The sequence below is a fragment of the Grus americana genome, chromosome 2 (assembly GCF_028858705.1).
Source record: "Grus americana isolate bGruAme1 chromosome 2, bGruAme1.mat, whole genome shotgun sequence".
NCBI lineage: Eukaryota > Metazoa > Chordata > Aves > Gruiformes > Gruidae > Grus > Grus americana.
Genome location: NC_072853.1, coordinates 57929371 through 57953182, shown reverse-complemented (window position 1 = coordinate 57953182; position 23812 = coordinate 57929371). Strand labels below are relative to the sequence as shown.

Below are 23812 nucleotides of genomic sequence, written 5' to 3'. Positions count from 1 at the left end.
TTCTGATTTCACTTACAAAGGATCAGAATTGCTCAATAGACTTGAGTTGCAGGAGCTGAACAAAACACAGTTCCATTTAAGCTATGGGCCTTCAGTATTTTTAATAAATGAAGTTTATTTCTATGAAGCTGAATTTATCTCCTGGTTGAATTAGGTATAGCTAGTACTGGTAAGTTATACATTCTGGGATAGTATAATTACAAAAGGATCAATATGAGAAAGTAAAACCACATAGGCTGACATTAAATAAGTTCAACAGGACTTGTTTTTTACAGCTTTCTTATCGGACTGTCTCTTTATGTTCTGTGTAGCCTTACATATTGATCTGTTTCATTCCCTCCTTTGTTGCAAATTGCTTTTATCTGAGCCAGTTGAACCTGTTGGATAGTGTTATCCATTTTAGGCTTTGTCGGGTTTAATGCATCATAAATCTTATCCTTTTGAATATGAAAAATCAAAGTTTTTAACATAGCGTAGTCATAAATAATAGATCCTATTCTGAAATAGGACATTCATTAACAAAATGTAGTTGTAATTAAAGTTCTAAATGGATATTAGCAATTTACAAAGCAGTTAAAGTCTAAAAATATTTTATATCTCTCTAGGTCTAAATACGCTATTTATTTTTCCATCTTAAACTCTTTAGTATTGTCGTCTTCAAATGCTAACATCATCCTCCTTACTCTCCTCATCTCTCTCCTTGCTTGTTGTCCCCTTCTTGTAATCTTGCAACTTTCAGATCTTTGTTGTTAACGGTCTGTTATCTGCTTTACTGCTGACTTCAGCACATACAGCTGTATTTTTGCACAGATGAGTTTGATATTATTCCCTTGTCATTTTGGACTGTAATTTTGTAGCTTTCTGATAATTTTTTTTTTCCTTCTCTTAATTCATCTTTCCTATTCTTAGTCTGTATTTCAGGCTCTAACATAACTTGAATTCTGCTTGCATTGTGTGTTCAGGGCAAAGTTTTAAATTATTATGTAAGGTTATAGCTGATTGCTGTATCTTGCCGTAGCTATGTTTGCATAATTCAGCCATATATTAATAAAAATATAGAAAGTGCCTTTGAACTTGGGAACAACTGAAACACTGACTAGCTTTCATTGAAAATGTCTTTGAAAGAAACTTTAAGGTGAATATGTTTGGGTTTTTCTAGGACTTTTTTGAAGAGATAGAAGATCTAAAGCTTGCTGTACAGGAATCTGTGAAACTGAATAATCAGTATGAAAAATGCTTGAAACAAATAAGTGTAATGTATGGACTTCCTTTTTCAGCACATTTTTAACTACTGATTAATTTAAATGGCAAGTAGATTTTTCCACATATTTTTTTATACTCACTGCAACATTTAAACCTACCATGGCTTATGTAGTACCACATTTTGGTAATATTATGGATTCAATAATATGATCTCGATATGACAAGCTGCTCTGAAATGTTTTTGTATTTTGTGCCTTTGATTTTTGTTTATATGTTTTTTAAATAAACTGTGGTCTGTATAACTTCAACTAAGTTTCAAAACCTTTCTCTTTCACGCTTGTAAAATATATTCATTGCAGGAGGTTGTGGGTGTTTATGGGAATATGATAAAATCTTTGTATTTTAATTTGAGGATTTTCCCAATTTATCCTTTTCTGTGAACTATATAAAACCAAAGTAGATATGTGGATTTGGCATTCTTTATGAATGTCAGCCCTAAGGATGTGCCAATGCAGACAGAAATTAATTCTATCATTAAATTATTACAAAGGGATTTCTTAAAAGAAAAATGCTGAATTGCTGCTTGGAGTTTTTCTTTAATCACAATAAGAAGTTAAAATTTGTGGATGAGGGAAGGATTTAGGGTTTAGAATTTGAAAGAGTGTATTCAGAAAGGTGGGTCAGAGTTGTCCTGCAGTATCAAAACAAGAATTCATCGGAAGCTCTTATTTGATTGAAGAGCTCTGGTGTTTGAAGTGCTGAAAGGAAACTGGAGTGCAGAGTGTCGCAGTTCACAAGGTAGAAATGTCACGTTGCTTCAGAGAGAGAGCGAGCTTGGAATGATAGGAGACAACTCCCAGTTGCAAGTGTACCTTGCAGAAGGGAAACCTTGTGAGATTTGAACCTGAACTTGTTTGTAACTGCATTTTACAAAAGTTTAACATAGTTGCATTATAGATCTATATTTAGTTGTAAATCTGTAATTTGTGACATTGTAATGGGAGAATTGAGAGAAGACTTTATCATGAGGTTAGAAATACTAAGCTTATTTATAACCTAATACAGCTTCTTTAGCCTAGTAAAAATACTTGCATGCTCATTAGGAATAGGAGTAGGGTTAGGACTCTTGTATCCCACTTTCTTTGTTAGGACAGTTTTATGTAGTTGTAAATTAATACATAAATTGACCTTAAAAGCATACGGGGTGTTCAGAGTTACGTATTCACTAGGTAAGAGAGAGGGTAAAGCTCCAGAAGTACTTGCTTCCCGGTCTGGCTATAGACTGTTGTATCAGGTTTCTCTTGTTTTGTTCTTGGCTCACTTGTAAATTAAAGCTGGATAATGTTCTGAACAGAGATGGAAAAGGGAAAAAGAAGAAGAAGAAGAGGAGGAGTCATGCAGGTTTGTGTTGCCAGTAAATTTGACGGATGAAAATAGGAAGAATAACATGCATGATGGAATTATTGTAAGTGCAAAAATGTATCTAATGTTTATTAGTAAGCAAAATAAACAATGCTGAAGAAGGAAAGCATCAAACTTTTTTTTGGAGCACCAGTCACTTGAGCATTGTTTTTTCCATGGTTTTCTGGTATAAAGTTATCCTTCTAGCATGTTTAAACTTTGGTGACGTTATTAAATGAATCAGTAATTGTCCTCGTCCACAGGGTGATTTTTAAGTGTTGAGCAGAATAGTTCTTAAAACACGTAGGTGAGGAAGAGTTCAAGGTATTTCTCTCTTGCCTAAAGAACGTATACGATGACTGAATACAAAATTGTCGTGACTAGCAGAATTTTGCTGTTTGCCAGCTACTGAAGATCAGAGCTTTCTGTAACAGAGTATGCTCTTTGCCCAAACAATTGAAAATAATGAATATGGTGAAAATACTGATCTCACCTTTATGATGAACTTTTAAAAATCAGTTTTGTATCAGGCCACTGAGGTATCATAACTGAGATCCTCAGACTCTAGTAAGAAACCAAATTCTAGTCTAAATAACCAGCCATGCAAGGAGTAGTACCAATGTATTGTACAGCGACCTGCTGAACCACAGCTCCATCTTGCAGTGTGTGCAGTCTGACAGCATTATTTTTGACCTTTCCATCATGTGTGAGAGGATTGCTTGTTTTTCTGTGGGTCTCCAGTCCTTGGGTACCCATATGTGAGGTTCAGATTACTACTGCACATGTCTGGTTTCCAGTTAAACTGCTTTTACTTTGGTGTGCAGAGGTGTGCAGGCACAATCCTGAGTAAACTGTTCAGCTGGGATGTGAGCAGCCATGGGTGGCAGAGTGAGGCAGGCAGGGATTTCTGTCAGCCAGTAGTAGGAGTTGTCTTTCAGCTCATCACTGACTTTCTGTGATATATTTTTCCCCCCTCTCTTCTCTTTTTTTCTTTCACTATCCGAAAAGTTGGAAATGTAGGGTGCAGATGGGAGACCTCTGGCATCTTCCACACCCACGGCACAACTTCCAAAATAGCAACAGCTAGCAGCACAAATGCCGGAACAGGGAATGTGTGTAGAAATGACCAGCTCTGTGGTTTTGATTATGTCAGTTCCTGCTTATGACTTGAAAATGGCAGTTTTGCCTTGAAGATATTTTTCTTTTCTACTACTTGCAGCTTTTTTTTTTTTTTTTGCATTTGATGGGATCATTTTACTTCTGAGGATCTCCCCCCCCCCCCAAATCTATAAGACTGGCTTTTTGCTGCAGCTCTGTCGCTGTTTGGACAGCTTCTGAAGAGGTTTGATGTGTGAAAACCAATGTAATGAAAAGCTTCTAGAGAATGCATAGATATCAATAGCAAAATGACAGATTTTATTTGTTTTAAGTTTTGTGTAGGTTGTGAGTAAGAAGAAACATAGAGTTTTTAGTTTTATATGTATTACTTTTTTTTACATGTCTAATGCAAGTTAAACAACTCACTGGCATTTTCTATTCAAATCAGTACTATTTTTGTTGGAAGAGGAGACTACCTAGGACTACCAAGCCTACTTCCACATTCTGGGGTAGATGCAGTTTGTGCAGGATAAGGCCATATGATTTGTGTGCTTACAGTTAAGAATTTACGTGTCTTTTGTCCTTGTTGCTGTATCTGTTGAACAGATGTTTCTGCTTTAATCTTGCCTTGTTGTGAGATGTACAAACAAGATCTTGTTGATTTTTATTGCTAGTTAAGGTGCAGATGAGATTAATATTAAACAAGTTAATCAGCCTTTATCTGTAGTTCCTCTGTATTGTGAAATTGTGACGTCTGGCCAGTGGCTTTCTCCTGCTAAACTAAGTTTAGATAGAACTGAATTGCATGCAATTAAGTATTAGTCATGCTAGCATTAAATAATGTTACATGCTGCAGACTAATGGTTCTTTGTCTTGAATAACTACTTTGCAGTGGTGATATGGGAAGCTTGTGTTTGAAAATAAGCTGCTTAATAGCCACTCTTATTATCAAATAGAGGTTTTGATTGGAAAAATAAGATAATTACATGTCAGTTTTTGATTTCCATGAGACGTCAATCACATGGGCTAAGGTATAGGGCAGTAAAGCAACTTAAGTTTTGTTCTGTGTTCTGCGTGTAACTGAGACCGGGATTTTAGAAAAGATCCACTAATTTTGTGTGGTTCTGTAATTTTGTCTTAGTGTTCCTAATATTTAGGGTCTAAATATACAAAAGCACTATTATTCACGGTTTTAATCAGATTTAGTCAGTGGAAATGAACATTGGCTGCTAATTGTTGCCTGAGTACTATGTTCAGTAATTGCTAAGATCTTGGATCTTAGTCCTGTGTTAGAATTTTTCTACTGTAGGAAGCAAATTTGCAATCCCGTTCTTGGGTGGGGGACAAGACTTCTCTTTCTCTAGAAGTCTGTTTGTAAGCATGTGAAGTGACATCTCTGTAGCTCTCCTGGAGTCCCTTTTACTGTGACCATGACCATACCTTTAAAAAGTGGGTCTCTCAGACATGCAGTACTCTTCGGACTAAAACCCCAAGAGGTTGCGCGTGGAACCTGAGTAACCTTTAAAGTAAGGCTAGTATCCCTGCCCTCTCAGGTGGGATACTTGTTTCTTGTGGACACTTAACTGGAAAAGTGTTTCTGCCAGGGACTGTGGAAGTAATAGAACTGTGGAAGTGTGCGTGTTTCCTCCTTACACCAGGAATAATGACTTTCTGTTAAATGCCTGTAAACAAGTGAAACAATCAGTGAGCCCTGTTACAATTGTGGCTTATCAGACTGAAGACATTTGCTATGGATTGGCCTTTAAAATGGCATAAAATACTAGTTTCAAAAGGATAATTTCCCTGGTTGGGTTACAAACTATCCAATGTGGAAGAAATCAGTAAATACAGTAAGCTTACCAGCTTAGACTCATTTTCCCACATTTCCCTTCAGCTGTAGCGGTTTCTGTTTCCGAGGCGTAGATGTTTCTTGGTTTCCCCTCGTTAGAAGTGAAGCAGTGTTAGCTAACTAGTCATGTATCTGTGCTTCTGTTCCTGGAAAGCTCCATTAAACTTGCTCTGGGATAGTAAATTGCTTTTGGTTCTTGGAGATTAGTAAAGGTGGTAATTGCACTGATTTGGTGGAGTCATGTTATGTGACATGTACCAGAAGGTGGTCACACATGGCATTGCAGTGGCCAGGATGATACGGATCCTAATGGAATTCCCTTCTATTCCTCTTATTTTGTTTGCTGCTGTTCAAGCTGAGCTGTGTCTTTATGCATCTTTGACCCCTAGTCACAGTGTTTTCACTGTGGAGTTAAAAAAACCCCAAAACAAAAGCATCATGCAGCGAGTTCCTGGCTGGCTTTAAACTAGTTGCCTAGGTTCTGCAAGGAGAGAGTATCAACCTAGGCTCAGCAGCATGGCCGTCTGTCTGGGTTATACAAGTGTATCTGAAGGAAAAGACCGACTTTGCTTTTTAGGTCAATTATATATTTCTGAATCTTTCAGGGTGACAAGAAGTGAAGGCTGTAGGCCTTACATGGGAATTTACATGGCTTTTCACAGGGAATGCTGGCTTAATGAATATTTAATTTTTTGCTTTCTCTGCAGGGATTTTGTACTGATACGAAGCCCAACGTGGTCCTTTGACTACCCCCTACCACTTGACAGAGGAGAACTGAGCCATTGGGAGAGAGACTTATGCTGGTACTGCGATGCTGACTTCTAGCTCAACTGCTGTGAAGAGTCTTCCTTTGAAGAGGAGGCTCTGTTTCCTGCTGAAACTAGTGTGCTTTGTCAGCTCAGTGTTAATATTTTGTGAATTTTTAATTTATTATGTGGTAATTTTTCAATGTCAATGGCCAGAAGTGAAAGGTGGAGCTCACGTGGGTAAAAAAGAGAGTTCAACTTCAATCCTAAAGGCCATCATTTTAGCTGATACTCATCTGCTTGGTGAAATCAAAGGGCATTGGCTGGATAAGCTAAGAAGGTAATAATTAACTTTTTGAACAATCTCTAGCCTGGGTTTTAGAGTTTTTAATAGTAGCTGATGGGACAGATGTTTAAAATTGATGTTGTGGTACATGTAAGAAGTGTGCACGCTGCCTTTGACTTGCCTGTCTGGGTCTGTGCTGGATAATAAACCGGTGTTGAAAGGTTAAGTGAACGGCACTTAGTGAGGCAGCGCAGTCCTCAATGTTCAGGCAGTATGTGGGCACAAATGCCTGAACATTTTCGATGGGTCAGATGGTCTTTTCCAGTGTGTAACTATTTTATAGAATGCATTCAAAATGAGCCAGATAACTCAGATGTCCCAATAGTTAATACCTTTAACTGCAGAGATAAGGAAGCTGGTAGAAATTTGTCTCTGTAGTAGAAGTATTGGCGGCAAAATCACATTTAAAGACAAAGATAATCCAACCCTATGCCTACAAAGCCATGTTGCTTCTGTTAATCCAAAAAAAAAAAGCAGAATGCTGAAAGTACTAATTGTACCATGATACGAACATTATAAACTTTTGCTGCAGAAACAATAGCATAGTAAAACATGAGCAATAATTCACTGTTCTAATTAACTGCTGTTTAATGGAATTGTAATGAGTAGAAATAAACAAACCAGTATTACTTTTTGCATGAGTTGGTCATGATTGTGTTGTGGTGGAATTATCCACCAGGTAAGATGCACCTACTGTACTTAAGCCTGATTTCTAAGTATTTAATTTGAATTTCCTGTTACCACTTTGGGTGTGTAGGAGCCATCTTCCCATTCCTGCCAGGCTGTGTTTGTGTATTCAGAGTTGAGGATCCAGAAGTTAGGCAGTGATGACTGGCTGTGTATTTTCCTTTCAGAGAATGGCAAATGGAAAGATCTTTCCAAACTGCCTTATGGTTACTGCAGCCAGATATTGTTTTTATTCTCGGAGATGTCTTTGATGAAGGAAAATGGAGCTCACCTCAGGTATGACATCAACAGCTCTCTTATTTCAAAAAATGAGGATTTCTTGAAGGAAATGGATGGCAGAAGACTTGGTATGCAAGGCTGTGTTTAATATTACTATAGTTGTCCTACTGGTAGAATTTCTTGTGTCTTAGATATGAGTTGAAATGCTGTGATTCTCCTTCATTTTTGGTAGTATCTCAGCACTTTACCCCTCCTCATATAAAACTTATAAAATGTAAATGTCTCACTGAGTGTGTGCTTCTGTATTATATACCAGTGCTCCCCTTTGATACTGTCAAACAGCATTAATTTCTTTATTTATTTTTTTCCATGCAGGCCTGGACAGATGATGTCAGGAGATTTCGGAAAATGTTTAAGCATCCAGTTTCTACTGAGCTAGTGGTTATCGCTGGGAATCATGACATTGGATTTCATTATGAGTAAGTCTTGTCAGTGAAGGGAGTATGAAGTGCCAAGAGTGAAGTGTCGGCATGCAGGTGGTAACTGGTTTTGTGTCTGAGTGACCTCTTGTGTGTTTATCAGAAAGTTTTTCATCATAACCAAATTGGAAGGGATTGTAATTTAGAGCAAGATTTTACAAAATATCCATCTGTGCACAATGCACCCTAAGAATACACTTTAGAACAGTTTTCAGGCTACTTTTGTGCTTCTCTGAGCATATATGAAGTTGTTCAGAGCTGGTCTTTCTGCATTGGCAGAGAAGTCTTGAAACTGCTTTTGCTTATGTTGGGCCTCTTGTCTGAGCATATTCCCTTTCCCATTATCTCAGCATAGAAGACTGTACGTGCCCTTGCTCGCTGTACTTCTACAGGGCGGCAGCGCTCGTGCTGATGTGACTGAGACAGAGCGCACTATGGGTGTCAGAGCGTCCCCCTGAGTTTGCTGAATGAATATGTGATCTAGATAATGAATCGTCTACAAACTGTCAAAGCAACTGCGTCAGATGATTTACAATGCCAATCTCTTACCTCAGTTGTATTTTTGCTCTGTGACACAGAATGACTACTTACAAGGTAAATCGATTTGAAAAGGTTTTCAACTTTACTTCAGGAAAGCTAATAACTCGAAAAGGAATAAAGTAAGTATACTTAAATTTTTTTTTCAACATTTAGAGTAGTGATTACTGAGCTAGCAGACTTGAGTGATTGAAAACTGAGAACTGGAAGAGGCATTTCTAATAAGTAGTATGGGAATGCTTAACTTAAAGCCTTTTTTTCTTTAAACTTTGTATCTAACTTGTGATATGTTAAACATCAAACACTTCGTACGAACCTGTAGTTTGATATGGAGTGGAAGCTGTACTTTGAGCTAGGTGAATTGTAACAATTTCCTTTTAAATGGAAAAGTACTGTGGAGTCAGAATCAAATTCTCTGGTTTGCCCTTTTTCTTCCTTGCAGCTGGTAATGACCCATGGCTGTAAACATAACGGAAGAGTAGGATTCAGTAAAGAAATGCAAACAAACCCTCTCTGTGCTTACAAGTTAAGAGTTTCATTAATTTTAATAACTTCTTCAGTCTGCAGAACATAAGTCTTATTTGAGGAATTTGGGAGCGTAGCAGTTGTTTGTCCGCAGTTCATCCACAGGGTGGGGTAATAATGCACAAACTGGTTTTGGCTTAGAGGAGACCTTGTTACAGAGCTTGTTCTCAGAGGTGTGTGTCTGTGGCTGCAGTTGTCCGCCGAGGGCCCTCTTGTTATGCTTGGATACCGCGCAGGAACCCAACGAGGGGAAGCAATAGTGGGTTTGTGGAAAGGCATTTGGCTGTAAACCTCAGATATATGAAGGGAAGACCCATGGCCATGTGTGCCATCAGGTTATAATCACTCACGCAAATGTAAAATTCAAAACCTACAGGTTTACACTGGTTACCTTAATTACGAAAACATTAAAAAATATTCTGAACAGGTCTAGAAATGATGTGTCTTTTTTAGGAAGATCTATCAGCTTCATGACTGCTCAGTATAATGCTGTTGTTTATCATGGAGGTGTGGGGTCCTCTAGATACGTATTTCAGCTATTTTAAAAAATAGTTATTAAGGAATATCTCCATGTCCCCTTTGATAAAACAGCACAGCAGAATTCTTGCATGCAGTTGCAGATTGTATGTCTAGTGTCATATTCATTAACTGAAAAGAGCTGCACTATTAATGAAATGTTCCTGGATAACCAAATCTATGGTATAAAAGCAGCTTAATTTGATAAAAGAGAATTTTTTTGGTTTTGACCAGTATCTCTTAAGTGGAGGCATTCAGCTCATTTATGTCTGTAAAACATACTGAATTGAACTGAGAATCTATCTTGAGTCCTGAATGAGTGACTAAACAGGTATGAATCTTGTGGCAGAAGTTCAAAGTCAATTTGAACTCTACAGGCAAATCTTTTTCTATTACAAATAAAATCCTGGTTTCTGTGTCAAAGACTGCAACTAAGTTTGTTCAGGGTAGCCAGCAAATGCAGTGCTGTTTTGCTTTTCAGTTGTTCTGAAGGAATTGAATGTCTAAAATTACATCTCCGAGGTCTAAAATGTGTGTGGGGAGAGAAACAACCCTCAGAATTCAGCTTAGTGGGCTTCTAATATTCCACTAGAATACCACTTCAGTATCTGTTATAATATAAAAAAAATCTTGCAGTGTAAACACGAAGCATAGTATACAGTATATTGTGCAACCTAATTAACAGTTGATTATAAAGCAGCCTACCAGGTAGAGAAACAGCTACAGTATGGATACCCAAAAGAGGATTTCTAGCACGTGATTTTGGAAGCTGTTATGTTCTGCTGTTGTGTTGAGCTGTGTCCAACTTTGAAACACTTGCATTTTACAAAATAAAATTTATCCCACGCATGTGCATGAATAGCAAATACTTTCCTGTCCTCCCCACTCCCCTTCTCTTTGCCTGCTCCCTGGTATTTTCCAGCTTTGTCCTAGTGAACAGCGTGGCTATGGATGGCGATGGCTGTGCTGTCTGCCGTACCTCAGAGGCAAAGCTTGTGGCGCTTTCTCACAAGCTGAATTGCTCCCAGCAGGTAAGAGTTCATTAAAGAGCTGATTACAGCCAGCAACTCGGCTACCGCAATGGGAATACTGATGCTGCAGCAATAGTCAGGATGTAACTAAGATGTTCCTGAAAAAAATCTGCTTCCAATTCGTATTGCAACTTGTTAGCAAATCTTTCTTCTCCTCATTTGCCTCTTATCGTTTTTACTTAACTATTAACTGTGTTGCTCTGTGTTAATGGCGTTAAACTTACTTGTCAGCGCTGCCAACAGAGAGTGTCATTTCCTCTGTTCCAAGGAATAACAGAAGTTCCATAACCCTCCCTTTGACTCCAGATACATAATCTCTGCATTTGTGTTTGTGCATATTGTTCTGCTTTGTGTCCTTCAAGCCAGCCTGTTCTAGTTTTCTGATTCTACTGCAGTCCTGTCTTGATAACCTAGTAAGGTTTTAATTGTAGTATTTTTGTCATCAAATCCAGTTGCTGCTTCTTTTTCATTCCTCTTCCCTTTTTCATAGGCCAACCGGACACACGGTAGGCGGCACGATTGACTGGGCTGGCAGTCAATCGGGAAACCAGCTCCCAGGGGAAAAATTGCTAGATTCTAACTGCTCACTCGCTTGGGCTGCCCTAAATCTCTCTTGCCTTGTTTATGCAGTGAGATTCTGCTGTTGCTTTCTGCATTCAGAGAGAGTGCAACTGTAGTCACAGCATATACAGAAAGGGCAATTAAAGCATTTCCCCTTCCATCCACAGAAGAGGCTCTTAAAAGTTTATACAGTGGACAGGATTTAGACACTACTCTGACGTGATACCGCTTTTCACAAAAAACAAAACAACAAAAACCCTTCGACCCCTCAAACCCTAGCTATTGTTTCATTCCCTTCCCTACCCCCGTGGTGAAGTCAGTATGTATGGATTGGTTTTATTCACAGAAACCGAATCATTCCAACAAAAGGTGCAGCGATGTGGAAAAGCTCCCAGCTTCAGAACCCATCCTTTTACAGGTGTGTTGGAGCTGGGGTGAGGCAATGTGTTGACGTGTTTTTAGTGTATTTATTACTGTTCCAGAGAGGCTGGATCGTTAACAAGTGATCCTTGCTTTGAATGTCTCCCAGCATTACCCTCTCTATCGGAAAAGTGATGCTGAATGCAGTGGAGAAGATTCTGCTCCTCCAGAGGAGAAGAACATCCCATTTAAAGAAAAGTATGATGTACTGTCTCAAGAAGCATCGCAAAAGGTTTGATACATTAGGTACTTGAGTATTGGAGGGTGGGTGGGGGGCAGGAGCGTAGATACATATAGATTAAAACATTTTGGAAAGGTTATTAGCTGAGACACAGACCACTGCTGTTCTTGCTTTAATGAGGCCTTTGAAAGGCGGCTTGTGCAAGCTGCTCCCCGGAGATCACGGTGACCACGATCTTGGTTCTGCTGGGCTTCCCACTTACAGCCCCTAAGTCCTGGCGCGCTGAAGTCTGCTGCAGTGCCGTTACCTCCCCTTTAGCATTTGGTACTTTATGTACCGTGTAGGTTATTGACAAACCTAGTAGAAAGCCAGTGTTTTCCAGCGCTTTGAAAGCACTGCTTTTGCTGAAGTAGTAACTACCAGAAAATACTCCCAGAAAATCTAATGGGTAGTATTTGTTTCCTTCTGCATACATGCCTTCACTTGGGATTGGCAGTGCAAGATTCTCCCTTAGACAAGAAACCAGCATTGCTTTCCTGAGCCCAAAGTTTTTCTGTTTGTGATGTCAACAACATGGTATTGTCTTTGTTTTTCTCATCTGTATGGCCAAAAAAAATTCCAGTTTTTGGGATGAGGGACAAACTGGTATGATTAATATCACAGCATTGACACATCTCATTGGAAAACAGACGTTTACACAAAACACTTTGTGAGAATATTAGAATTCCCATAATTTCATTCTGTCAGAAGAAAAAAAAGGGTCTTAAGCTCAATTTCTATTTAGTTATGACTTAATTCTTGTGCTTTCTCATTCTGTATTCTAGCTGATATGGTGGTTTCATCCCCGTTTGATTCTCAGTGGGCATACACATAGTGCTTGTGAAGTACTGCATGCGGGGAAAATTCCAGAAATCAGTGTCCCGTCATTCAATTGGAGGAATATAAACAACCCTAGTTTCATCATGGTAAGTTTTAATTTTTTTTTTATTTTTGTCAGATAACTTTCATAAATAAATCAACATGGCAGTCAGCTATATTTGAAAACTGATTCTACCTGTAAAAACAAAAAATAAAAAAATTGCCTACCCACCCGGCCCACTCAGTACACTGCATCCACTTTATAAAGTCCATCTGTGGGAGCCACATGTTCTGTGTGGTACAAAGCAATGCTCCTAAAGGTCTAATTAGTGTCTGGGTACAAGCATCGAACATTTTCTTATAAAGAGGGTGCATTGTAAACTATTGACTTGTAAAAATAATCAGTATTGTGCACTGAACAGTAGAAAGACTAGTTTGACTTGGTTGATTTACCAACTACAAAAACAAGACCGTATCCACCTCAAACTCTTTTGCACGGTGATCGTGGTTTTCAGACTTGTGCATTAACCGCTTCACACAGCGAAAACATTTGTCATGTGCCAATAATAGTCTGCCTCCTCGTTTCCGATTCACATTTTATACAGTGTGTTGGCTATGCTCTCGCAGGCAGTTCCAGTGCTTGGTTATATCCTTAGAGGTAAATCAATTAGTTCCCCAGTTCAAAAATAAAACAACTCCTAGAAACTTGGAGTAAGAAGCAAAACCTACAATCTGTTCACGGAGTAGTCTGTGACTTGGGAGGGGGAGAGGAGGGGAATCTTTCATGTATTTCTACTGCTGTTGAGTTTAGGCTGCTAATACACGGATAATCCCAAACTTTTAAATTCATTTTATGCAAGTGTTAATATTTCCTGTTGAAAGTAGTTCTGTTTATTCCATATTCCTGAGAGTAGCTGCCTTCAAACTACACGCGCTCTTTGCACACGCCAGACAGTGCATCTTCACTGCAAAACAAGAGGTTGGCTAAGTAAAGTTGCATCATCTTCACTACTGTTTTAACTCTGCCTCGGTCCGTTGTAATCTTTAATTTGAACTGCAAAGTCAAGCCAAAACCCAATGAAGTTCTTTGTTGTTCGGAATTTGGATTAGCCAACGTGTTTTTTGCAGCATGTACTGGGTAGGAAGAGGGTTTGGGGGGAGGAAGGGGCACATTCAAGAAACCTAACTTCAGCCTGGGAAGGCTCCTTCCAGGTGGATTTACAGCAGCTGAAGTTGGGCTTCTCTCAAAGGCAGATCAGATGAGGAGCCCAGCTCTCTATTTATGCTAGATGGAATACAAGGAAGGTTGGCCCCTGGGCTAATGTTGGCCTGGTGAATGTTCCAGTTATTGCCCAGCACCGCAAGGTACGGACTCTTCAGCCCCCTGGAGAAGGCACTGGTACTAGGAAACTGGCCCCAACCCTTGCCACCCAACACAGAATTTAGAAATCAGAGATCTGACAGCCATGGTGTTTACTCCTATTTCAGAACCCACTGTAACAGCAAAGTGACAGTCTTCATTTCTTTTCCAGGGCAGCATAACACCAACTGACTTCTCCCTCCACAAATGCTTCCTTCCGTATGAGAGCAGAGTCTTTGCTATATACTGTGCAGCAGGTGCTCTGCTCGTAATCCTGATACTAGCTCATTTTCAGCTTCTCACTCCATTTTATTTTGCTCAGCGTTTAATCAGTAAGCATAAAGCAGTATGAAGAGCCAGACATCTGCATTCAGTCACTGAAATACCAAAGCTGAGAACAGTCAAACATCAGACTATATTCATGCCAGCAAATGACCTAATTTGATTGCTAGTCTGAAGGCAGGTTGCATTTACACATACCATAGAAGTCCTATACAGCTGATATGACTACTACAGGATAAATAATTAACTGAAATGAACGTTTCATGCTGTACAAAAATACTGTATTCTACAATCAAATGAGTCCTTTTCCTGCTATAATTTTTGTATCAAATATGTATATTAAAAGTGTAACTGTACATTATGTAAATCCTATAGCCTCATCACTTCTCTGCACTAGTGTCTTACCCTGGTGGAGGCTCAGTCCTGCAAACTGGAAAGGTTTCTCTGTTTTATTGCTGCATGGCCCTTCTAATGTCATACTTCTTTTTGTTAGGGTCAGGCAGAAACTAGATTCATCAGCACTGAGAGATGTGGGTTTCCGTAACCTTTTCAGGATGTCTTATGTGAGGGACTGTGGTTCGGGAGAAGGAATCTTCCAGTTCCTGACACATTAAATTGTTAGCTGACTACAATTTGCAGTTATCGTCTACCAGACAACAATGGGAAGAAGCTCGTGGATCCAGTTTGCTGATACACACTTGAAACCTGCTTAAAAAAAAAAAAAATTAGGGTGACACCTCAAGCTGCTGTTTTTAAAAAGATGTGCTATGATGAGCTTAAAAAAAGAGGGCCCTATTGCATCCCAGAGATCTGTGTGGTGAGGGGCCCTCCAGTTGCCGATCTTCTGCAAGAAGGAAGGTCAAATACAGCTGCAGTAACATTATCCTATGCCTTGGCCCTCAGTCTACGGACAGATAGGAATAGGAATGCGTGTCAGGGCTGCCAAGTTCTGGTAACTTCATGGTAGAGTCACATTTTGAATGGCACTGTCCCCTCCACGGGGAGGTAGAGGCTGCCAGCCGTGCTGCAGAGCTGGGTCACGGTCATGTCCCCCGCCCCGCCCAGCCTGGATGGCAGCATGGGGAAGGTAAAATCTGAGCTCAGCGTCTTTGCACGCTGTGTAGGAGGGAAGGTGTGACAAACCTACTGCTGCTCCCCACCCACCCCAAAAAAACCAGAGGGACTATTTCACACCAGGACCAGTTTTCCTGCTGATGTTCATGCAGAGGCTGGGAGCTCTAACCTGAACTGCTGGGCTGGGGCTGTTGTAAAGAAAAGACTGACTTTCGTCAGTCGTGCTATTACTTTCTTTGGCATAGGGAGTGAGAGAATCTTTGCGTTTGGGAATTTTGTTTATTATTGGCTTATTCCAGCCAGCCTTTCACTTTCTGGGAAGTATCTGATGACAAAATTGAACACGCAGATAGCAAGGTATACATGTTTCTGGGAAGAGGAAATTGTCATAGTATAGTATCTAAACTGAGATTGTTTATCATCAAATAGAAACAAGTTGTCATCTGTAGTCTGAATTTAAAAAAATGACTGATTGGGATTTATAACTACTAACGATGCTTATAGTAAAAAGTTAATCGAACCTGCTGATTTATATGCCAATGTGGGGAATGTGTTAGCTCTGAATCTCTCCCTAAATTTAAAAGGAAGTGAGGGGGAATGGTCCAAAGTGTGGTAAAACACTCTATAAAGTAATGTAGTCTAACACTTCTCTAGGTTTCTGTTATTGCAACTGTAATTTTAGACATTTGTACAGGTTATCTTGGACACAGGAAAAGTATATAGTCACAGACATAAAACACCTATGTATAAAATATAAAGCAGTGTTATAGTTACTAAAAAGGACATGCCTTATTGCTACAGCAATTCTTGCTTTTTATATATTGTACTGTACCACAACTTGTTTTGAGAATGTCATTTGCATAAATTATTCAAGTTTGAGAAATATTCACACATTTTGATTCTACAATATTTAAAATAAAACAATTTTCTAATGTGTCTCTTTATTAAAAGAGAAATAAAAATGTCATCTTGTAATTCTCTTAGGCCAGACACAAGGGTTTATACACCTTTTTTTTTTTCTTTTTTTTTTCTTCTTTCTCGCTATTTACTTGCACAATGAAAGCCGCTGTTGGTACAAAGATTGAAGAGCTCTATATAATGGTGCTTTACACATTCACAATCGGTCTGTGCAATTGTGAAGTTCTATGAATGACCAAAGAATTACCAAACATATTTTCTAAATATAAAGGAAAAAAAAAAAATCCTTGGTTCCCATTAAAACAACACCAGGTTGCAATTTGGACACTTGAATGAATTCCAATGTTTTAAAGCTGAGACTTCAAAAGAGAAAGGCATGTTTGCTGCAACATCCGGTGACTGTAATACCTTACTTGGAAAGGTAAGTGGTTAATTTGCATAATTTATAATTTTTATACTAAAGAGCATTTTTATATAAACCAGAAAAAAACCCCTAAACTCTACAGATAAAGTTCTTACCTCCAGTCACTGCTGCAGGTAAGGTTGACATCAAGCTGTACAGCGCAATCAAAAACATACTTACATCTTAGCTCATTTTACAGGTACAGCCATAATCAAGGCACAAAGATCTTCTACAAGTATTTTTCTTCAATAAAGTTGTACAAAATAATATTACATTTTACAGTCTGTACAATATAATAAACCAGCAGTAAAACAAAAAATATATATAGGGAGAGGACTGTTGTCCAAGAATGATCTGAACTAAAAGGATCATTTGTGGACAGCACAAATAACGTAAGTGAGGGTGGTCAATTTTCTGCCTAGATGCAACAGGCTGAAAAGTAGCTGTAATTCAAATGCCTGAGGTGTGCAGAGACACTTGGCTCCAGAACCCCAGCAAAATTGCTTTGTCTTCACTATTCCTCTCATAATCTACTCTACTTCCTGTGCCAGTAACGGCTTAAAAGAGGAGGTCACTGTATCAGTTGACCTGCAACTCAGAAATGCTAAAAACTGTGACAGAGTAATAAATATTGTGGTGCTGCTACATTGTGTGTCTACTTCCTCAACAGTATTTAATAACCTGATACAAAGTGCATTAATCTTTTTTTTTTTCACCCATCAAGTACTCTTCAATGTCATGTTAAAAAGGAAACCCACACAGAGGGATAGCTATGACTTCAGTGTCATCCAGCTGACATACCAGTTTGAACTGACGTTAACCTGCTGGAAAAAATTTAGCAGGTCACGCTCAGTTGGAAAAACAAAACCTAAGGGAACAGAGGTAGCCAAAGGGCTTAGTGGAATGACGAAGAAGTGGCATGTCAAAATAAAGCACAAAAATAGTCCCAAAAAGCATGAAGGAAAACCAAACCAAACTTGCTTCAAATCAGCTTTAAGGTTAAATAATTAAAGTAAACAAAGTGAAGAGACTGACATTTCTATAGTATATTCTTCCACCCTGTGTGGGGTAGTATCAAGAGAAAGAGTAAGGAGCAAAGAATTTAAAACCACAGGTTCCACGGTGATCCCCCTCACAAGAGTTCGTACTGGCGGAGGTGCATCCTTTGAATGATGTCTCGACAGTCGTTGAACACTCTGCGGATATTTTCTGTGTCCACTGCACACGTAAAGTGTGGGTAGCAATAATGCCTGCCGTCTCCGCTCGCCGTACTTATCCTCTGTGGGCAAAGAGGGGGGAAAAAAGGGTCAGGCACTGTGCCATGGGAAGTTTCACATCTCGGTGGTCTATAAACATGGAGCGCCAAGAAACCTGGGAAATTCTCTGTATAGATCATTGAAATAAATAAGTAAAAAGAAGGAAGGTCTGTGGTCTAGTCCAACGTGAATCACTAAATTGAAACAAAGATAAAAATAGTTATGGATAATACTATGGGGTCAGTATATGAGTACGTTGTAAGAGCCACTGATGCTATTGTCATTTGCACGAGCTATTATTGTTTGCACATCTCTGTGCAGCTAATCAGTGCGGCGGGCAGCACTGCAGTCTGCCACGCATCTGTCCCAGGATTTTGTTTTCTCTTCTTTTTTAGTGCCATCATGTGGCAAATTTTTGAACTCTTGTTTTAAATCAGCAACACAAAACTGAAAACCTCCCAGTTGTGAAGCCAGTGGTGGCAGAGAACGGCATCCCACTGCTGCTGCTTCTTGCAGCCCCTCAAGTTACCTTTACTCAGAGCACTATTAAGCCAGCTGAAGCCTTGGTATCATTACTGAGACCAGAACACTGGAATTGTCACCAGTGGCCAAGTTCCCACAGAGTAATAAAACATGCACAAATCCAGTAAACATTAGACAATGCAGAATTAAATTTTAACAAGGCTACTGCACAGCTTTTTAGGTTGCTAACTTAAGCGCCAGCATCACTTCACCCATGGTTATCTTGTTAAAATTCCCCAGGATCTTAAAAAATATTTAAAAAAAAAAAAATCTTAATTTTTTTCTGTATTACTGTTGGACTGATAAATATAAATCCATTCCCGATCATTATCTTGAAAAATATATATGGAATGTCATGAAAGCAGAAGATTCTATGATTCTATGATCAGTTCTTGGGCTAATTATTTTTATAACTCGTTACCAAATTTTATTAAAATTATACTGGCTGAACAACAAAAGACAATGGTTTCTGTCTCTCTGGCTAAACTATATATTTTTAATACATTGATTTATTTTACATGGAGGATTCACCTTTTAAATACCTGCAGCTACAGATATGCAAAACTACAGACATTTAGAAACCATGATTTACATAATTAGATCAACAAATTGCAGATTTTTGCAGGCAATTTAGGTAACATTAGATATTCAAGTCTAATTAAACAAAGGGTGTTCCATATGTATACTAAAAATTACTTTTTTTGTTAGTAAGCTACACTCACTTGAACACTAGTTTAAGGCTTACCCTCACAAAAAATATTAATTCAATAATGTATTCAATTGATGGGTAAGTTGTTCAGACCATATCTGAAGCATGAAGTACAATAATGAAACAAGAAAAAAAAAAAAAAAGTTTTACAAATTACCACAATGGTGGCAAAATGCTGAAACCCAATTAAAATGTAGATTGTATCTGTCTACCTGCAAAATCTTCCAGAAGGATTTGGGGAGATCTTTGTTGTCTTGCAAAATCTGGGGGAAATCAGACCCTTAGGAACCCAAGGGCTGAAAGGACAGTGGTGTGCATGAACATTCAACACGATACTAATTTTAAAACAGCAAAAAATGCAATAGCCTTTCTATTTTTGATACAATAGCTGCTTTACATTCCCCCACCGCCGCAGATCTGTTCTATGACAGTGGTATAATGTTGCCAACTCAGATGCAGCAAGGAGAGACCAGTTACTAAACATTTTATTTGTAATTGGACCTAAAAAAAAAAATAGTGTTCCTCAGAAGATAGTCTGGTCTGCCTTCTAACTACTGTGGCAGTTGTTCATTCTTACCTCACAGGCCTCAGAAGAGTTCAGCCGTGGCCTGTTGCAGGGCTCCGTGGCTCTTTTGCTCTGCACTGAGACCTACGTCCATACGTGCAGCCCGCAGCTGCTATTGCCACCTTGCCCTCATTCCTTCCAGTGCACTTCCTTCGAGCAGCATGATCTCAGTACACTGTAACAAGCGCATTAATGTCTCCGTATGGTCTGCACACAGCACTTACGTACTGTGAGGATGCGAGAGGGGGCTAAGACTCCCACTCTGACATGCTCTTTCCAGGATCAAATGTTACATGCTGTCAGCAAGGGACAACGTACGAATGGTTTCAGGGCCCCACAGATGCGGGCAGTAGGGAGCACACCATCCTACTGACCCAGTGTGCAATCTTTTTTCTTGTGTTTTGGTAAAACAAGTGTGCTTCCACTAGGTGTCTGCTTATGTTTGCTATGCACTGATTCTGCTAATGTCTACGGTAGCAAGCTGCCCACAATGTTCTGGTGACACCTGGTTACATATAAGGCTTGTCAAAGGATGTATTTTCAAAATGTTAGTTGTCTTTTGTTTTGGGTTTTTTTTTTTTTTCCTTTTTCTTTGTCTCCTGACAGTTCTGTAGTTCTCTCATTTTCGGATAAATGCAGTCTTTTCATCCCTACTCAAAACTCATTTTGACTAGTAGTGTATTACTTAGCACCAGTTCAGAGCGGAAAAATAATATCCCCTGGGAGAGCAGTGAAAGAACGTTTACTTTCCTGTAACACAAGCAGGAGTAATAATACACTCCTATACTGCGGGGCTCAGGATGACAATTTTCAGCAAGGAGCCAAATGCACAACTCGAGGGAACCCAGTCTGTGGGTTTAAACAGCAGCTCCTTCACCTCCCAGATTCAGATTTTAAAAAACCAGCATGAACCAGAGGGGCTGGTGCCTCTGTTTGAACTGGGGCTACCTATACACTGGGGATGTATTAAAACAAAACATCAGCAGACGGAGAGCCCTGTGTACAAAACACCAAAATGGGGCTGGGGAATAGCCTGAACAAGGAGCACACGAGCACGCTGCCTCCATGAAGAGCTTGGGAGGAGAAAGGACGTGCCTGAGCTGAAGGAAGGAGAATTTCCTAGAAGAAATGTCCTGCCAGCCCTCACCCACAGCTGCCCCCATGAAAAACCAATGGTGCCGAGCAGCCAGGCCTGCCACCCAAGCCCCCAGACACCACAGGCATCGGGAGCCGATGTATTTTACCTTGCTAATACTCACATACTACTGTGTAGCAACAGTTGTTGGAAATGCGTTTGTGTAGTTAACCTCCTTCTAACATTTTTCGAATTACATGCTTTGAATTTGCCACTACCAGTGCCTACAGCCAGGTAGAGTTTTAAGGGGTGCAGCGCCACGGTGGTGATGTTCACACATATCCACGCCTTATGCAGACCTGCTACCATGATACAAATTGTAATAAAACTTATAAATTAATAAAAACAGATTTCTCTGAATTGTGTCTGAAAACAGAGGGGGACAAGGAAAAGGTCCTAAATGAAGAGACTTGGAAAGAAATGTATAAAGCAGAGCCTAGAAGGCTGTAGGTAGAAAATACGCACCTTTTCTTCCTTGCACCTGGCTAAGGATGTTGGACCCCTGCCCAGTTTGTATGTCGAGCTTATCTCCCCTGTCCCCTCCTGTCCCCTTTGCTCCCCCGCCCCGAAGCCTCAGCCTTTCATGCCCGACCCTATGAAACCGGAAGCCACCATTTCTGCTTGTCCTTCCCCCACCCCATCGTCCCTGCTGGGCCCGTGCGTGGCCTCCATTACTCAGGGCAGGCGCGGGCTGTTGAGAGGATTTATGGGAGTAGAAACACCTAGCTCACAAGGCTTTCTTTTCAAACAGCCCAAAAATTTCAAGTGACTGTTCAAATAACTACATCCCTCTATTTCTTTATGTTGAAAAACCACGGCCTATGCCCCCTCCCTTCCTTACTCGCTTTGTAGGTGGCCTCTTTCTCTAATGCCAGTGAGTCATGGCAGGTAAGGACCTTGTCCTTGATGCAGTGGTTTTTTTCAAATAATGGAAATAATAGATAAAGGTGGGGAGTTTCACCCTAGTTTTTCCAATTTGGTTGTCTTGGACCCTCCTTCCAAACTGGGCACCATCACCTGCTTCACAGCATTTCAGCATTACTGCAAGAGAGATTTGGCTTTAAGTGGGCTTTTTTTTTTCAGTAACTCTTATGTTAATACAGTGCACTCTGACGCTTTTCCTCATAAGCTGGAAGGTTAAGGTGGTGAATGGAAATCCCTAAAGTGTGAACACAGGTAGTTGCTTCTTTCTTCCTTGTTGCATCAACAGCTGTAAATCCTAACAATACTTGTAAATGCATAATGACTTTAAAATTCTTAATTCTAATCATTAAATTTGTTCTCTTGAACACCACCATAGAGTTTCTACCAGTAGGGCAGGATGCAGAGAGCACTGAGCTTTGGTTCTGGTCTCCACTACTGCTTTGCACTGTCGGAACAACTTGGTATGAGTGAAGATTGGATTAAGCCCCTGTTTCTGATGGCAGTGCTGGGCCGGGATTGTGTGCCTGATAACTGCTTCTATCTGCGAAATGCGGACAACATCTCTTCAGCTCCAGCTTTGGAGGAAAACTTAATTACAAGAATAACTGTGACCAGGCAAGGAAACTTTCTTATGATTCCTCAGGAGGGCCATGACACCAGTCCTAGGGTGAGGCAAACCTCCTACCTGGCACAAAAGAAAGCTATTTAAGGATAAAATCTCCTTTTTTGTTCATTCTTGCTGGCTGACCACTGCCAAAGCCCTTGGAGGAATGCAAGATTAAACAAAAAAAAGCCTATTTGCTTAAACATGGACTGGACTGATACACAAAATGAACATTCAAGGCATCAGCCAGTAGCATCTTACAGGTAGACAGCCACAGAAAACCTAGTAGTTAATTGGCAATGGAAAGAAACGGTGCCTGGCATCTAACCCCCGCACAAAGAGGGAGGGTTGCCAGCACCCACATCGAACCTGGAATCAAGCAGGAAGGCACACAAACATTTTCAGCTCTAGCACTTACTTGTTGTGTGATACTTTGCAGGGCAGGTGACATATATAAAATGGGCATAAAAATGTGCAAGCAATAGGGAAGGTTCTGCAAGATGGGTGGCTGAAGAGAATTAGGGAATTGCCAGACGTTCTTCTCTCCTTCTAGCTTTCTGCAAAAACCCATCAGTTTTCCCTAAATAAGATACGCCATCTGCCAGTATTTCTTATGATAGAATCACACATAAGATCAAAATTACTCACTAAAAACTCATCCCGGATGAAGAACTTGGCTCTTGTGACTTTGGGGTCTTCTCCTGCATCTGGTGTTGCTGTTCAATTAAAAATAAATGACATCAGAAACATGAAAAGCAAACAAACATCTACTTTACATAATAAAGGTTTCACAAGGAGGAAGTAGTCCTTTGATACAGAAATTAAAATATTAAATATCCACAGGAGATTCCCGATAGGTAATTCTAAAATAGAAAGGTACCGTAAAATCTGAAGTAAACTTCTGTGCCTTTTAGGGACCTGAAAACTGCTGAAATTGTTGCAACAATGTCATTGCTCATATCATATCATGAAGAGGCTTACTCACACACACAAGTTTGTTCACATAGATATAAACCATGTGGGAGTTAGGGTTTAACTTTTATCAGAAAATATGACTAGAAAAAGCAGCTGAGCTGTTCAGTTTCTGCATCAGAACAGCATCTCTTCAATAAAGCTTCTGCAGGCAGGAATTTGGGTTTAAAAATGGTTTAGTCCAAGATTACACTTGAAAAAAATGATAGCATCAGAAGGTCTTTCTATATATATTATTTCTAGGCCTCGAGTCAGCAGAATACTTAAGATACACTGCCCATCAAGGGGCCTTAGATTAAATTCTTGTTGAGCAGGAGACTCATTGGTCAGTACTAACTGTTTGTCGGCAGATGAAGTCATCTCTATCTAGGCCATGTAACAACTATATTTACTGTAAGTGTAAAAACCAATACAGTGAAGAGATAACCTAT

The 23812-nt window shown here is 39.7% G+C and overlaps 2 protein-coding genes across 9 annotated transcripts in view; one reads left to right on the top strand and one right to left on the bottom strand.

Annotated features, from left to right (window-relative positions):
* MPPE1 (metallophosphoesterase 1) overlaps positions 1-14659 on the top strand; it is a 31989-nt gene extending 17330 nt beyond the window's left edge. For 4 of the 6 annotated variants that reach the window (XM_054817318.1, XM_054817320.1, XM_054817321.1 and 1 more), the window contains 9 exons: positions 6259-6637; positions 7498-7606; positions 7925-8028; positions 8607-8687; positions 10529-10637; positions 11545-11616; positions 11728-11850; positions 12624-12764; positions 14190-14659. In XM_054817318.1, the coding sequence (XP_054673293.1) occupies positions 6363-6637; positions 7498-7606; positions 7925-8028; positions 8607-8687; positions 10529-10637; positions 11545-11616; positions 11728-11850; positions 12624-12764; positions 14190-14369 (1194 nt within the window). In that variant the 5' untranslated portion in view covers positions 6259-6362 and the 3' untranslated portion in view covers positions 14370-14659. Of the gene's footprint in view, positions 1-6258; positions 6638-7497; positions 7607-7924; positions 8029-8606; positions 8688-10528; positions 10638-11544; positions 11617-11727; positions 11851-12623; positions 12765-13907 lie in introns of all 6 variants that reach the window. The other 2 variants (XR_008575944.1, XM_054817322.1) reach the window with 2 other exon arrangements.
* An 856-nt stretch (positions 14660-15515) lies between these two features.
* Positions 15516-23812, bottom strand: part of GNAL (G protein subunit alpha L) — a 213500-nt gene continuing 205203 nt past the window's right edge. For all 3 annotated transcript variants that reach the window (XM_054817315.1, XM_054817316.1, XM_054817317.1), the window contains exons 11-12: positions 23058-23125; positions 15516-17973 (exon numbers count right to left, since the gene is read on the bottom strand). In XM_054817315.1, the coding sequence (XP_054673290.1) occupies positions 17827-17973; positions 23058-23125 (215 nt within the window). In that variant the 3' untranslated portion in view covers positions 15516-17826. The remainder of the gene's footprint in view (positions 17974-23057; positions 23126-23812) is intronic.